We start from the raw sequence: 14,215 nt of genomic DNA, 5'->3' as shown, positions 1-14,215 counted from the left end.
AAGTGTTTTTAATCCAGAAAAAAAATGCTCAATGGTCAAACAATAATTTGTGAAACAAAAGGTGAGAAAAATACACAGAGAAATGGAAGCGCTAGATTTTGTAGCTTATGCAAAATCAGCACTTGGTATTGGATCTAATCGGCGGTGTTTCATTGTGACCACTTCAAATTGTCACAACAATGTGATTCACTCACCTGTGCCATCATTTGATTTGCTGATGCTAATAAAATACTTGTTTAGGAGGCACTGGTTCATCACTTTTTGCTGTTTTCCTTCACAAGTTGTTGAAGAATTAGACCATGTTGGCAGGGACGCCATGATAGATGTTTTCATAGTCAAACGATCACTGATTGGTTGATCGCGAACAAGAACGGGTGTGGGTAAAACGCGGACTGTGGACTGCCGACTGCGGTCTAAATAAACAATTCTGATTGGTCCATTTCAAGATTTGCAAGGATTGGTTTGCAGTATAGCATGCCAAAGTACACTTGCCCGACGGGAATATCACTGATTGGATTTCCCCGGGCCATCGGTACATCGTTATTGTCGAACACTGATGTAAGTGTTTCAAGAGTGGGGAAAAGAGGATAAAGTCAAAAGTCAAAATGGATGTGAAGTGATGTCGGATGGCATGCATCAGTGTGCTGAACTTGATAAAGATAATTAAGAAACCTAAGAAACACAAATTTAAACCTGTGACAAAACAGTAAACTAGGGCTGGGCGCTAAAAAAACTCATATTCCCATATATTTAGATTAGATATCCTGATATTTTCTCCATAAAGACAAAATCAAAGCCAAATGTGCGATTCAACTTGTTTGTTTAAAATAAATACTGAGGATACTGTTTTTTATTTTAAAGCTTTGTGCAACATGCACTTAAAAAAATCTTATCTAAAAATAGCCACTATAATGAAGTAGGCCATTGTTTTCTAAATAAATACAGAAAAAGTCAAATGTCTTTTTACAACAAACCTTTAGGTATGCTCAAATCCTCGGCCAATAACAAAAGAACACAATATAAAGGAGTGTCTGGTTTAAGAGGACGTGTGAAAGGTTGTTTTGTCTATACAGTATGTGCCCTGTGATTGGCTCTCCTCTCGCCCAAAGTCAGCTGGCATCGGCTCCAGCATGCCCCCACAACCCTTAAGGAGGATTAAGCGGCCTGGAAAATGAATGAATAAATAACACAATACATTTAAGTGCAAATCAATTAGTCTGTCATTGACCTCAGACATTATCACGTGTTGAGGGGAAACATCAAATCACAATCACAATGCTCCCCATTGCCTGTGTCTATAACCTCGGCATCAACCCCCCCCCCCCCCCTCAAACATGCCGCTCAGTCATCCACTGTGCAATACCATTTCTCAGAGAGAGGTGCAAAGCGCACCTCTCTTATCTTCTGCGTTTCAGCTGTCTGAGCTAATTCAATAAACTTCAGAGGAACAAAATGAACACAGAAATAACAGATAGAGCGAGGGGGCAGCTGGGGGTGGGTGTGCGTGCACATGGGGGCAGAGCGCGACAAAGGTGGTAGACAAGAACAAGCGAAACAAGAAAGCCCAGAAGGATTAAAAAAGTGGAAAAAGCCCTGACAGAATGTAGATGCAGCATGATTACAAAAATGATGTGAGACATACTGTACATGCAAATACTGAAACAATTTAAATAAAATATGATGACACTTTGCCTTGAGGCCCCCGTCCTATTCTCCATTTGTGCAGTCAGAATGAATTGTTCTTATCCCTCCCTGTACTCCTGCTGTTATGGGCAAGTTCAGCACACAAAGCGGCCCACGTTGGAAAAATCGGCACTAGGAAAACCTTCCGGCATTACGTTGGGAAATAAATTGCTTCTGCTAATGCCCCTTTCATTACAGCACAGGCCTTAATTGTGCTGCTGACAGTCTGCACGGCTTCAGGGTTGATGGGAGGAAGACGCTGAGAAGACAAGCATGACATGAATGTGAGCTACAGACTAGAAAAAAAGAAAACAGTTATGTCTGCTAGATAGACATCACAATATAAAAAAAAAATAAAATTCAAACCAAACACTTAACACTTTTTTTTTATTTACAACATATTGCGCAACTGCAGGGTCTTGAGACACATGCTAAATCGCAAACTAGAGAGCTAACGACCTAACGGTAGCCTTCAAGTTATTTCCTTTAAACTTGAATAGCCAAAAACTTACCACTTCCACACGGATAGGGAGGATAGTTATCCTTTGATAACTATACGTTTGATTAATGCATTAACTATACGTTTGATTAATGTTCATGTTAAAGGTTAAATAACTGTTAATAACTATTAACAGTTACTAGTGGTTAGTGCGCAGACCTCACAGCTAGGAGACCAGGGTTCAATTCCACCCTCGGCCATCTCTGTGTGGAGTTTGCATGTTCTCCCCGTGCATGCGTGGGTTTTCTCCGGGTACTCCGGTTTCCTCCCACATTCCAAAAACATGCTAGGTTAACTGGCGACTCCAAATTGTCCATAGGTATGAATGTGAGTGTGAATGGTTGTTTGTCTGTATGTGCTCTATGTGCTCACATTCATGTGCTCTGTGATTGGCTGGCGACCACTCCCGCCCGAAGACAGCTGGGATAGGCTCCAGCACCCCTTGCGACCCTCGTGAGGAAAAAGCGGTAGAAAATGAATGAATGGATGAATAATATTAACCCATTGTTTTTATACATGTACAGTAAAGTCTCGTTATATCGATATCGGTTATAATGAATTACTGCTTATCACGATACTATTTTCATTTCCCGGCAAATTTCTAGTCTTTTATGATATAATTAGTTCCGTTAGTACGATACCTGGTTATTATGATAATCCGGTTACTACGATGCCCTTTTCATCTGAATGACAACACTTATCATTGCCAATGTCAGTGCCATTGTCAACCGATTAAAATATTTGATTGTGATTAATCACATTTTTTGTCCATAGTTAACTCACAATTAATCACAGATAAAAATAAGTTTTTATCTATAATAAATAGAGGAAATCTCTTTGTGGTAAAAAATTTGATGTGCAAATACAACGATAAACATGAAATTTTATGTAACATGGCTTCTTCTTAAGTGTAGTTGTGATCTCAGTGTTAACATTTGTTCAGTGGAATCGGTAACATGGATTTGAGCCAGGGCATAACAAATGCCTACTCAATGACTTGTTAACCTGTACACGAGTAACACATACAGTACAAGTAACCCATCTAAGATGTGGAAGTGTGTGGAACTCAAGCAATACCACTCCTTTGTTTTGTGTCCTTTCTTATGGGCTATGACTCGTGTATTTCTCTTTGTGAAGGTAAAATACACTACAGGATTCAAACACTTGCCACTTGCTCGCGCAGCGAGCTGCACTATGCTTTCCATGCTAATAAATTACTTGTCAGATAAAATGGATTACTTGTGTTAATAAACGAGGCAGAGATTATCAACACAGAGACAAACTGAAAACACTTAAAAGCAGTGGACATGTCATGTTGAGACGTTACAGGCTTGGGGCCACTTTACCTCCATTTCATTTTGAGGGGGGGGGGGGGGGGGGGGGGGCTAATCAGGAGATGGTGCCCGACAATGCCAGGTTCCAAGACTCAGCAGGACAAATCCTCAAAAGCAGAGACCTGTACAATGTCAACTGTCACACTTAACCCCACCCCACCCACTACCACCACCATCTCCAATTCCACAACCATTCTGTTGGGCTACCAAAGCAGGTCAGGGGTGAAGGGGGGGCTTAATCAAGAGTTCAAGGGTTCTCCGGTTACAAAAGCCCCTCCATGCACATACAACATACTAGACAAAACAAAGGAACTTGGATACTCAACTACATGTTTTATATAACAAAGTATTGCAAAAGTTGTGGATTGTCATCAGTGATCCTTCTCACCAAATGTACACTTAAGTACGTCGCGTGAAGACTCTTGTGCATGTTTGCAAGTGGAGACTCCACAGTCTCCACTTGCACAGTCTGAGATACTGATGCTGATATACAGTAAACCTTTGGACACACTAGCTCTTGCTTTTGACTGACAATACATGACAAGTATTCAAAAAAGTTTTTCACTGTAACCATAAGAAGTTTTCCCCCGTTCTAAATGATGCAACCAGTCGATTCTCACAGGGAGCAACAAAGAGAAAGCATCAAACTCATGGTATGAAACATATGATGACATTATTCCATTTTTTCTATTTGCCAGAGGGCATAGGAGAAAACATATACGATATGCAAGAAACCCAAGAGTGAAAATACATTTTCACCAGCGGAGTTTGTTCAACGGCTATCATCATGTCTTCCTCAAAACAGTCACATCTTACATTAAGATGGGAAATACAAAAATAAATTGCTTCAAACAGGGAAGTGTTGCACCAAAGTGTTGCTGTATTAACATGAACATTTATAATACAGTTTACAGTTCTTATCAGACGCAGCTGTACAGAGTAGGAGAGTATTTCCATTGGAAAAATGATTCAGGCAACTGTTTGTTCAACCAAAAAGTCATCTCTTTTGGAGCCTTTTATATTCATTGTAAACGTGCATGGAATGTAAATGTATGCAATATGGATATAGTAGTGATGTGCATTCCTTTGGGTGCAGTGTTATACAGGGTGACAAAAAAAATGGGAACTTTTTTAACAATCTGTGAATTTCATTCTGAATTTGCTATTTTAACTCATCCAGAGTCCCGTGTTGTAAAAACATCAAAAAAAAAGTTTTTTCTAAAAATAGAAAACAAAAAAATCACATTTACATAAGTATTCACAGCCTTTGCTTAATACTTTGTTGATCCACCTTTGGCAGCAATTACAGCCTCAAGTCTTTTTGAATATGATCCCACAAGTTTAGCACACCTATCTTTAGGCAGTTTTGCCCATTCTTCTTTGCAATAAGTCTCAAGCTCCATCAGGTTGGATGGGAGACGTCTGTGCACAGCCATTTTCAGATCTCTCCAGAGATGTTCGATCGGATTCAAGTCTGGACTCTGGCTGGGCCACTCCAGGACATTCACGGAGTGGTTCTGAAGTCAATCTTTTGAGATCTTGGCTGTGTGCTAATGTCTACTGTCTATATGGTCAAGGTACATGACCAGTCTACTGAGGTCAAGAGCGCTCTGGAGCAGGTTTTCATCCAGGATATCTCAAAAATTGCTGCATTCATTTTCCTTCTATCCTGACTAGTCTGCCAGTTCCTGCTGCTGAAAAACATCCCCACAGCATGATGCTGCCACCTCCATGCTTCACTGTAGGGATGGTATTGGCCTGGTGATGAGCAGTGCCTGGTTTCCTCCAAACATGGCGCCTGGCATTCACACCAAAGAGTTCAATCTTTGTCTCATCAGACCAGAGAATTTTGTTTCTCATGGTCTGAGAGTCATTCAGGTGCTTTTTGGCAAATTCCAGACGGGCTGCCATGTTCCTTTTACTAAGGAGTGGCTTTCGTCTGGCCACTCTACCATACAGGCCTGATTGGTGGATTGCTGCAGAGATGGTTGTCCTTCTGGAAGGCTCTCCTCTCTCCACAGAGGAACGCTGGAGCTCTGACAGAGTGACCATCGGGGCCTTGGTCACCTCCCTGACTAAGGCCCTTCTTCCCCGATCGCTCAGTTTAGAAGGCCGGCCAGCTCTAGGAAGAGTCCTGGTGGTTCCAAACGTCTTCCATTTACGAATAATGGAGGCCACTGTGCTCATTGGGACCTTCAAAGCAGCAGAAATGTTTCTGTATCCTTCCCCAGATTTGTGCCTCAAGACAATCCTGTCTCGCAGGTCTACAGACAGTTCTTTTGACTTCATGCTTGGTGTTTGTGCTCTGACATGCACAGTCAACTGTGGGACCTTATATAGACAGTTATTATATTTCCAAATCATGTCCAATCAACTGAATTTACTGCAGGTGGACTCCAATTAAGCTGTAGAAAGATCTCAAGGATGATCAGTGGCAAAAAGATGCACCTGAGCTCAATTTTGAGCTTCATGGCAAAGGCTGTGAATACTTATGTAAATGTGATTTTTTTGTTTTCTATTTTTAATAAATTCAAAACATGTCAAAAAAACCTTTTTTCACATTGTCATAATGGAGTATTTTGTGTAGAATTTTGAGGTAAGAGATCAATTTAATTCAGTTTGGAATGAGGCTGTAACATGACAAAATGTAGAAAAAGTGAAGCGCTGTGAATACTTTCCGGATGCACTGTATACTGATCTAAGCGAATCACAACCACACTAGCATGCTAAACAAAGCTAACCCAGCCAGCTTTCATGCACGCTCAGAAATTTCACCAACCTGCGCCGGTGTGTATCACCATTTCAACCTTTTTAGTTCAGGAGAAGGCAGTTTAGTTTTTTTAGTAACAGCAGCCCGCCGACTAAATACTTGCCCACACAAACGTTTCTTTTCCTCATAATGACAGCATTTCATTCAAGTGTCAAAGTCCGCTGCGGTGCACAACTCGGCTTGTTTACGTTTATCATTAACACCAGTATAAGTCATTTTCTATATGATGAGCTGCGGTCAAAAATAAACGTGCTTCTTGTATTTTGTCACTATAACGTACATGTTGTCATCGGTCGCTGTAAAACGTTCCTTACATTAAAACACAACGTGAAGAAAATGATGTATACTCATGCTGTTCCAGACACACACTCAGAACCACACGAACATGCTAAACTAAACTAACCCCTGCTAGCTTCCATTCACACTCTGTAAGAGAAGATTCGGCCAACTTTCGCAGGGGTTTATCGCCATTTCAAAATGTTTAGGTCGAGAGGGGATTGTTCAGTGTTTACAATGATTTTGTGCCGCAATTCAGCGGTCCGTCGAGGAAATGCCACACGAAAGTTCCTTCTCACAATAACAGCATTTGATTCAACTTCTATACCCAGTCATCAACTCAGCTTGTTTATATTTATAATTTATATATATAAGTCATGTTTTTAATTATTGGAATCTATACCGGGGTGCCGGTTTATTTAAAAAAAAAAATTGCCCAAATATCGATCAGGCCTCTTATTCATGGATAATGGTGTAAAATGGAACACTTTGTGACATGGTTTGGCTTGCAAATATTTTATCTAAGCGTCCAGTGATTCTAAGCTTTTATTAGTGTCCTTCTAACACAGAGGCCCAGGAATGAATAGGCTAAATGAATGAATGAATGGATGTGCTGTAACCATGTGATGCAGAATATGTGCGGTGTTCATTATTTTTTCTGAAACACACACAATTGTCTTCTTATACAATACTTTACCATTTGGTCTGTTCATTGTATTTTTCCCCCTCATGGGCACATAGCATACCACGTGGGTAAAGACCATCCAATCCCAGAGGACATCTATTCTCACATACTTGGTTTTTTTTTATACTGATGTCTTGTATTGGTACTCTATGCTGTGGCCGTAAAAAGGCTTTGCCCACTGGCCGTAAGAAACTACCTTTTACACAATGCAAGACACAATTTCCCTTTATCAATCATTGACTCTTTGTATTTTTTCTTGTATTTTGGGCTTGCAGTCTGGTCCACATTCTGCTCAAATTGGATTGGAAGCCATTAGTGTCCCAACTCGAAGCATATGTTCCAAGTTGTTGAGCATTTCATTTCACGAGACGATGACGAGGGGGTTGAAGCAAGAAGAAAACACACACACATGTACACACACTCTCGGTCGGCACAGAAAAATAAACCAGATGCAAATAGGCCTGGACTAAGTCTGTCACTTACTTACAGGCACAGACAGACGTCCCGTGCTGCTAAGGAAGGACCACTTTGACTTTGGGGTCAAGTTACAAAGCAATATGGCAAATGTGATATGAATATTTGCACATGTAGTTCATAGAGTGGTACCTTCTGCATCATGTAAAGAACACTGCAGTGCTCAACACAAAATCTAAATATCCACTGTCGGAAGGAAGGGGGGGGGGCATACAGAGAGATTGTATTTCAAAAGAGAAGCGACTGCCTTACTTTCAGTTCTCCCTCTCATTATCTCTCAAATCTAAACAAGCCTTTACTTTCCCAGAACAGAGCGCGTATTCTATAAGCATTTAAACATAGCAGGGGGATGGGCTGATGGGAGACTGTGTGTGTGTGTGTGTGTGTGTGTGCATGTGTGTGCACGCGTGTATGCATAAGGAATCCCGGGGTTCCCAGTCTGAGTTTTAGAATGACAGTGTAAAACACTGCAGGCTCTGTGGAAGCCAGGAAACAGCCTAATGTATTTATCCAAACACATATCTGGGGAGAGGCCCCCCAGCCTCATCACATTCCCCCTAACAGGGGGAGTCACCTCTACAAAATGCGACAGAGAAACAACATCTATGTAGAATCTCTTATTTAATATAAACATTAAAAATGATTACTTGTTTGATGTAAGTTTAAAAAAAACTGGGTGTAATTTACTGACACAACAAATACGACCACTTCTATTTTTGTACAGCTCCAACCCAAAGCAAACATTCTCAAACCAAGCTTTTTACCATTAGATTTTTTTTTTTTTATTGTGTATTTTCATTTAAATCAAACTTATCCTAACACACGGCCAATTGGTTCTACACTGCCCTTAAAAAAGGCTGAGATGAAACGCACCGCGACACCATAAAACAACGACGACAAAAGCTGTCACTTTTAATAACAGAGGTATAAAACTAAAATCTAGAAGGAGATAAATTGTGTGAGCAAGCTCAGACATCCCACCACAATGTGTCCTGTGCTGTCCGGCACGGTTACCCTTAATTCAAATTGAGGTATTTGGCCTGATTTATCATCGCCTCTGCCAACCGTTAAAATGGACTAACATAACATAAACTGCTAGGTGACCTTGTCTCCTTTTCCACATTGGAGGCACCCAACTCTCGCTGTGCCGCCAGCCCTTCCAAATTCCAAAACGGTACGTTGGGATGAGTATGTGAACACTGCCAACAGCCAGCTGTAGATAAACTTCCCATTGACGACAATACAATTTTACTCCTACAAAGTGTCTTATGTATAAAAGGGCAACAAATTAAAGGCGAAAAAACACAAATTACGTGTGTGACCTATTTTCTAATACAAGTGTACAGGTGGTCCTCGTGTCACATAAGAGTTCCATTCCTAGACTGTGATGTAAGTTGGATCGTGTACCTACATTACAAGCTAAATTAAGTCCCAAGTCATTCACCCTGCGCACAGAACGCATGAAGGACAACAAATTTAGTAATAAAACTCTAAATACAATAATTACATAAAGCATATTAAAATATAATAAAAAGATTAAAATACAAAATAAAAGCCAAAACATTGGCAACCATTGCATCTTTATAATATGACCACGCTGCTTAGTTATTACCGTTGCTTTCGTAAGAGCAGATCGTTTAAACCAGGGGTCTCAAACACGCGGCCCGCCAAATTTTTGAGGCCCCCGCCTTGATATGAAAGTTTAATGTTAGTGCAGCCCGCGCAAGTTTGATATGGATGCTGTATGGTATCATGTACCCAGAAAAAATATTACTGTTAATAACTCATTCATTCATTCATTCATTTTCTACTGCTTTTTCCTCACGAGGGTCGCGGGGGGTGCTGGAGCCTATCCCAGCTGTCTTCGGGCGAGAGGCGGGGTACACCCTGGACTGGTGGCCAGCCAATCACAGGGCACATATAGACAAACAACCATTCACACTCACATTCATACCTATGGACAATTTGGAGTCGCCAATTAACCTAGCATGTTTTTGGAATGTGGGAGGAAACCGGAGTACCCGGAGAAAACCCACGCGTGCACGGGGAGAACATGCAAACTCCACACAGAGATGCCCGAGGGTGGAGTTGAACCCTGGTCTCCTAGCTGTGAGGTCTGCGCACTAACCACTAGTAACTGTTAATAGTTATTAACAGTTATTTAACCTTTAACATGAACATTAATCAAACGTATAGTTAATACATTAATCAAACGTATAGTTATCAAAGGATAACTATCCTCCCTATCCGTGTGGAAGTGGTAAGTTTTTGGCTATTTAAGTTTAAAGGAAATAACTTGAAGGCTACCGTTTAGGTCGCTAGCTCTCTAGTTTGCAAGTTAGCATGTGTCTCAAGACCCTGCAGTTGCGCAATATGTTGTAAATAAAAAGAGTATAAATGTGACTATAGTCGTGTTTTGTCATGTCTACAGGGCTCTAATAATGCTTTGAAAAAAATAATTTGTCTACCCACCAACTATATGTGGTTTCTTAAGTTTTTATTATTTGCCGTTTTATTATTATTATTATATTTATTTATTACTGATTGATTGATTTTCTTTATTCTTGATTTGTTTATTTATTTTTCATCTTATTTTGTGCATAAAAATAAAAATTAAGATATTTGAGAACAGTGGAATGTTTTATCAGAGCTTTTATTGTAGAAAATCGGAACCAAAGCACTGAAAAGGTTTGTATATTTTTCTGTTTTTAATAAATGCATTTTTTGGGGGGGGGGAACCTTAGACCTTAGCTCCAGTGGCCCCCATGTAAATTGAGTTTGAGACCCCTGGTTTAAACGATACAGTAGCGACCTGGCAGTTAGTATGGGTTGTGTTCAAGACTTTTGTGATTTACAGACCGGCTGTGAAAGTGACAGGCTATGTCCTGATTGTGTGTGGGTATGTGGATGCGGGAAGAGGACATTTGAGTTTGCTGACGTTGTTTTGGCATGGTTCAGCTGACACCTGTCACCTGTTTTGTTATAACCACCACCTTGTTATCCTTACAACATTCTGGGTAGACATTACCATACAATATTTATCCTCAATGATGGTCACCACAGTCCAGTATTGAGAGTAGTGTTGATGAAGTTTTTAATTAATATATTAACATCACGAATTGCCACAACAGAGAGCGACCTGTAATTACATATCCTAACTGGTGTGCATATGGCTTTCTAAGTGTTGAGGAAGCATAAGTGTCCAAATTTCAAATAAAACTAACTTAACTAAGATTGTTTCTGTTTGTTTTCCATACAGCAAGTAATATGAAATTGATGCATGTGTGTCTTTCCAGGACTTACATGTGGACGTGTGGAGGTTGGAAGCGGCTCTGGTTGATGTTGTAATGTGTGAAGGCCTGTGTCGGGTTGGAGCTGTACTCATCCACCGTGATGGTCACTTTGCCATGAGCCATCCTTCCGCCGTTTGGACATGAGACGCCGTTCGTTTACCGGAATTCAGCAGCGATCCGTACAGCGGACATCCTTCAGACCGGCTTTGAAAAGCCCAGGAAGTCACCCACAGAAGCAGCGACAGCACACACCCGGCTGACCGACCCAGCACACTGGAGTCTGCACCAACAGGAGAATAGTGGCTTGTTAGAGGCATGCACCTGCTTGACACACATTTGATTTTATTTAAACTAACAAACTCGATATGGTATGTGTTAAAAAAAAAACCTTAATCATATCTTTAAAGGTAAAGCCCAACCCTTTTCTATAAATCCCCATCTCTTCGGGTTAATGCACAAGTCCACATAGTACCTTAGAGACGTGTGTTAGCTTTCTTGTATTGAAACCACAACTACTTTATTAAAGAAAAAAATTCAAATGTTACATATTTCCAAAATTCAACCTTCAACACAATTCTTTATAAATTACTGAAATATGAAAAAGCTTTAACAGGCTGGAATCAGCCTGTTGATATTGAACAAAAACACAACTTCACTCGGTAGAGAGAAAAAATAAAAATAAAAATCAAAGATGCATCCACAAAAAAAAAACAAATTCCCATGAAATACACACAAAGCAACAAAAAGCAAAGCTTTATATTCCCCTTCTGCTCATGCACTACTGAATCCATTGTGTGAACTCCTTAAATATTCTTGCATAACTCTGTTTAAAAAAAAAAAGCCTAAATGAATTATTAACCTCAGGGAAAGAATAAGCAGCTAAAAGAGGAGTGTGCACAAAAAGCATGGCCGTGCATCTTCAACACTCACACACCGGGCAGCTCCGTCTGCTTGGACCGTGAGTCTCTCCCCACCTGTCTGACGTCCCCGACTGATCATAAAGTGCCCGCTGCAGGCTTTGACAAGTGCTTTATACCACAGCCCCTGATGCGTACACATCAGTACCAAAGAGGTTGAACAAAAAATTTAAAAAAGCAGATTGTCCTCAATTTATAGTCTTGCATCTTTTTGAATGGAAATCAACAGCTCCATTGTTTATTTAATACTTAGACAAGGCCAGTGAATACCTTAATGCAAAATCTGTCTCAATTAACAATAAAGCATGTCATTAATTCTCTGTCAGCTGAGGACTTTTTTTTTTTTAGGAATGTAACGCTTTAAGACAGGGAATGTATTCTAGGTGCAGATTCTTTGTTTTTCCGGTCACCAATGGTGTTTATTATAATGCTAAAAGATAGACTAAATTCTAAGACAAAAACAATTGATTCTTATAATGGACATTTAATACATGTGGGTGCATTATATTAAACGCATCAGCAATATTTCCACTTGAGTAGCTTAATGCAATTAACAGTGACACTGCTCCACTGTACCTTAGTTATTTTACATGAGGGCTAAAATTACATTATATTTCGCCGGTCCATATAAAAGTCCATACTATATTATCTGTACACTTTCATTACAGTCATGTTGTTTCATTCTAATTCAGAATGTAAACTTATTTTTTTTGTAAATGCATGCAATAAATGGTGCTGCACGCCACGACGTGTGTGTGTGTGTGTGTGTGTGTGTGCATGCAAATATATATGGGTGCATGTGTATGCCAGCAGAAAGTGACTACCTTTACGGCTACAGTAGCAGCAACTAGCCCTCTAGCTTAGCTTGCTAAAGCTTCCCCGACAATCCATTTTTTTATTTGAATTGTGTTGCCTTCTCGCTCCTCATTCTAACTGCTCGTCTCTGAAGCCGGTGCGCACACATTTAGTGTCCGGGTAGCCTGCGCTGCAAACCGCATCGGCTTAACTTTCCGGGTGGAAATCACTCCGGTAAAGGAAGAGTAGAGGACAGTGAATAAACTGACCCTTTTAGGCACCACGCAAACACACTCTCACGATATGTGTGTGTGTGTGTGCGTGTGTGTGATATGTGCAGCTAAACGCTACCGCCTGCTACACACACACACACACACACACACACAAAAAGGTCCGTGTCGTCCTGAACTCCCCCACAAAAAGAGCACCCAAAGGTGGTCAGTGTCAAGCCAGCCCCGCGCTAACCTCTTATTCCTCCGCGGAAATGACAAGCCACCTACAAGCGATGGCGAACAGAAAATGATGTCGCTCCTCTCCCCTTTCTGCCCTCCCTCTCTCTTTCTTTCTTTCTTCGCGTTTCAAAGGCGAGTGGAAATGCTCCTATACCTTTGTCGTGCGATTTTTGTGTCAAGCCGGAGGAAGAGAGCCAGGTCGGGGTCGCTCCCTACGCGGCGGGGAGACGAGGGTCCATGCGGCAAGCACAAGAAGAGCAGGCGGCGTAAGAGCAAAGAAGGCGGTCCTGGCTGGTGGAAGAAGGCGCAGGTAGGGCAGAACCTTCGACCCGGTGGGACCTCGGCTGGCTTCTGTGCAAAGAAACCAGACAAGAACAGCGAGGAGGCGGACGAGAGACACTGACAGACAAGCGGGAGGGGAGAGAAAGCTAAGGGAGCAGCCTCCCACAGAAGGAGCCTGAGTGCAGTGAATGGGAGTTGCCACTGGGGTCAGAGAGCAGGGAGAGCACAAGCGAGCACAACCCCCAGCCACCTCCCGTGCGCGCGCCCTCTCCGGCGGGCACACGCGCGAAGCTGGGAGGGAGGGAGCGGAGCGTGCGGGGAGGAGGCGTTCAAGCAAGCCCTGCGCTACAGTCGTGTTGCGTTCAATGGCAACTGGAAAAACGAACTCTATTCAAATGATAGATAAATGACTAAATAGGTAGCTAGCTAGTGAGAAATGTACATGTTGAAAGGTATATATGTTTTCAGATCACATTAGGGCAGCACTGTCGTTAACTGGTGGTTAACATGTCTACTTCACAGTGAGGAGCTCCGGGTTAGAATTTCAGTTGATTTGTTGTTTTTCTCCAATATCCCAAAAACATGCATGTGAGGCTAACTGAGCTTCGTTTTTGGTCAGATTACAGATTGCAGTCTGTTTTCTGTGCAAGTACAGTTTGTTTGGTGAAGTGTGAACAGAGTCCAGGACCAAAAGGATCAGATACAGGGCCAGAAACAGGGAGCCGCTTGACCACTCTAGACAAGTGTGAACCCCG

The 14,215-nt window shown here is 41.4% G+C and overlaps 1 protein-coding gene across 2 annotated transcripts in view; it reads right to left on the bottom strand.

Annotated features, from left to right (window-relative positions):
* The window catches only part of mpped2a (metallophosphoesterase domain containing 2a), a 62,386-nt gene extending 48,688 nt beyond the window's left edge, over positions 1 to 13,698 (bottom strand). The window contains exons 1-2 of one of the 2 annotated variants that reach the window (XM_058088725.2): positions 13,333 to 13,698; positions 11,025 to 11,294 (exon numbers count right to left, since the gene is read on the bottom strand). In XM_058088725.2, coding sequence (XP_057944708.1) covers positions 11,025 to 11,137 — 113 coding nt within the window. In that variant the 5' untranslated portion in view covers positions 11,138 to 11,294; positions 13,333 to 13,698. Of the gene's footprint in view, positions 1 to 11,024; positions 11,295 to 11,948; positions 12,071 to 13,332 lie in introns of those variants that run through there. The other variant, XM_058088726.2, reaches the window with a different exon arrangement.
* Between the last annotated feature and the right edge of the window lie 517 nt (positions 13,699 to 14,215).

The sequence above is a fragment of the Doryrhamphus excisus genome, linkage group LG13 (genome assembly GCF_037039965.1).
Source record: "Doryrhamphus excisus strain RoL-2023G ecotype Guam linkage group LG13, RoL_Dexc_Guam_v1.1, whole genome shotgun sequence".
Lineage (NCBI taxonomy): Eukaryota > Metazoa > Chordata > Actinopteri > Syngnathiformes > Syngnathidae > Doryrhamphus > Doryrhamphus excisus.
Note: the sequence above shows the minus strand (reverse complement) of the source record. Positions and strands in the feature narration are given on the sequence as shown.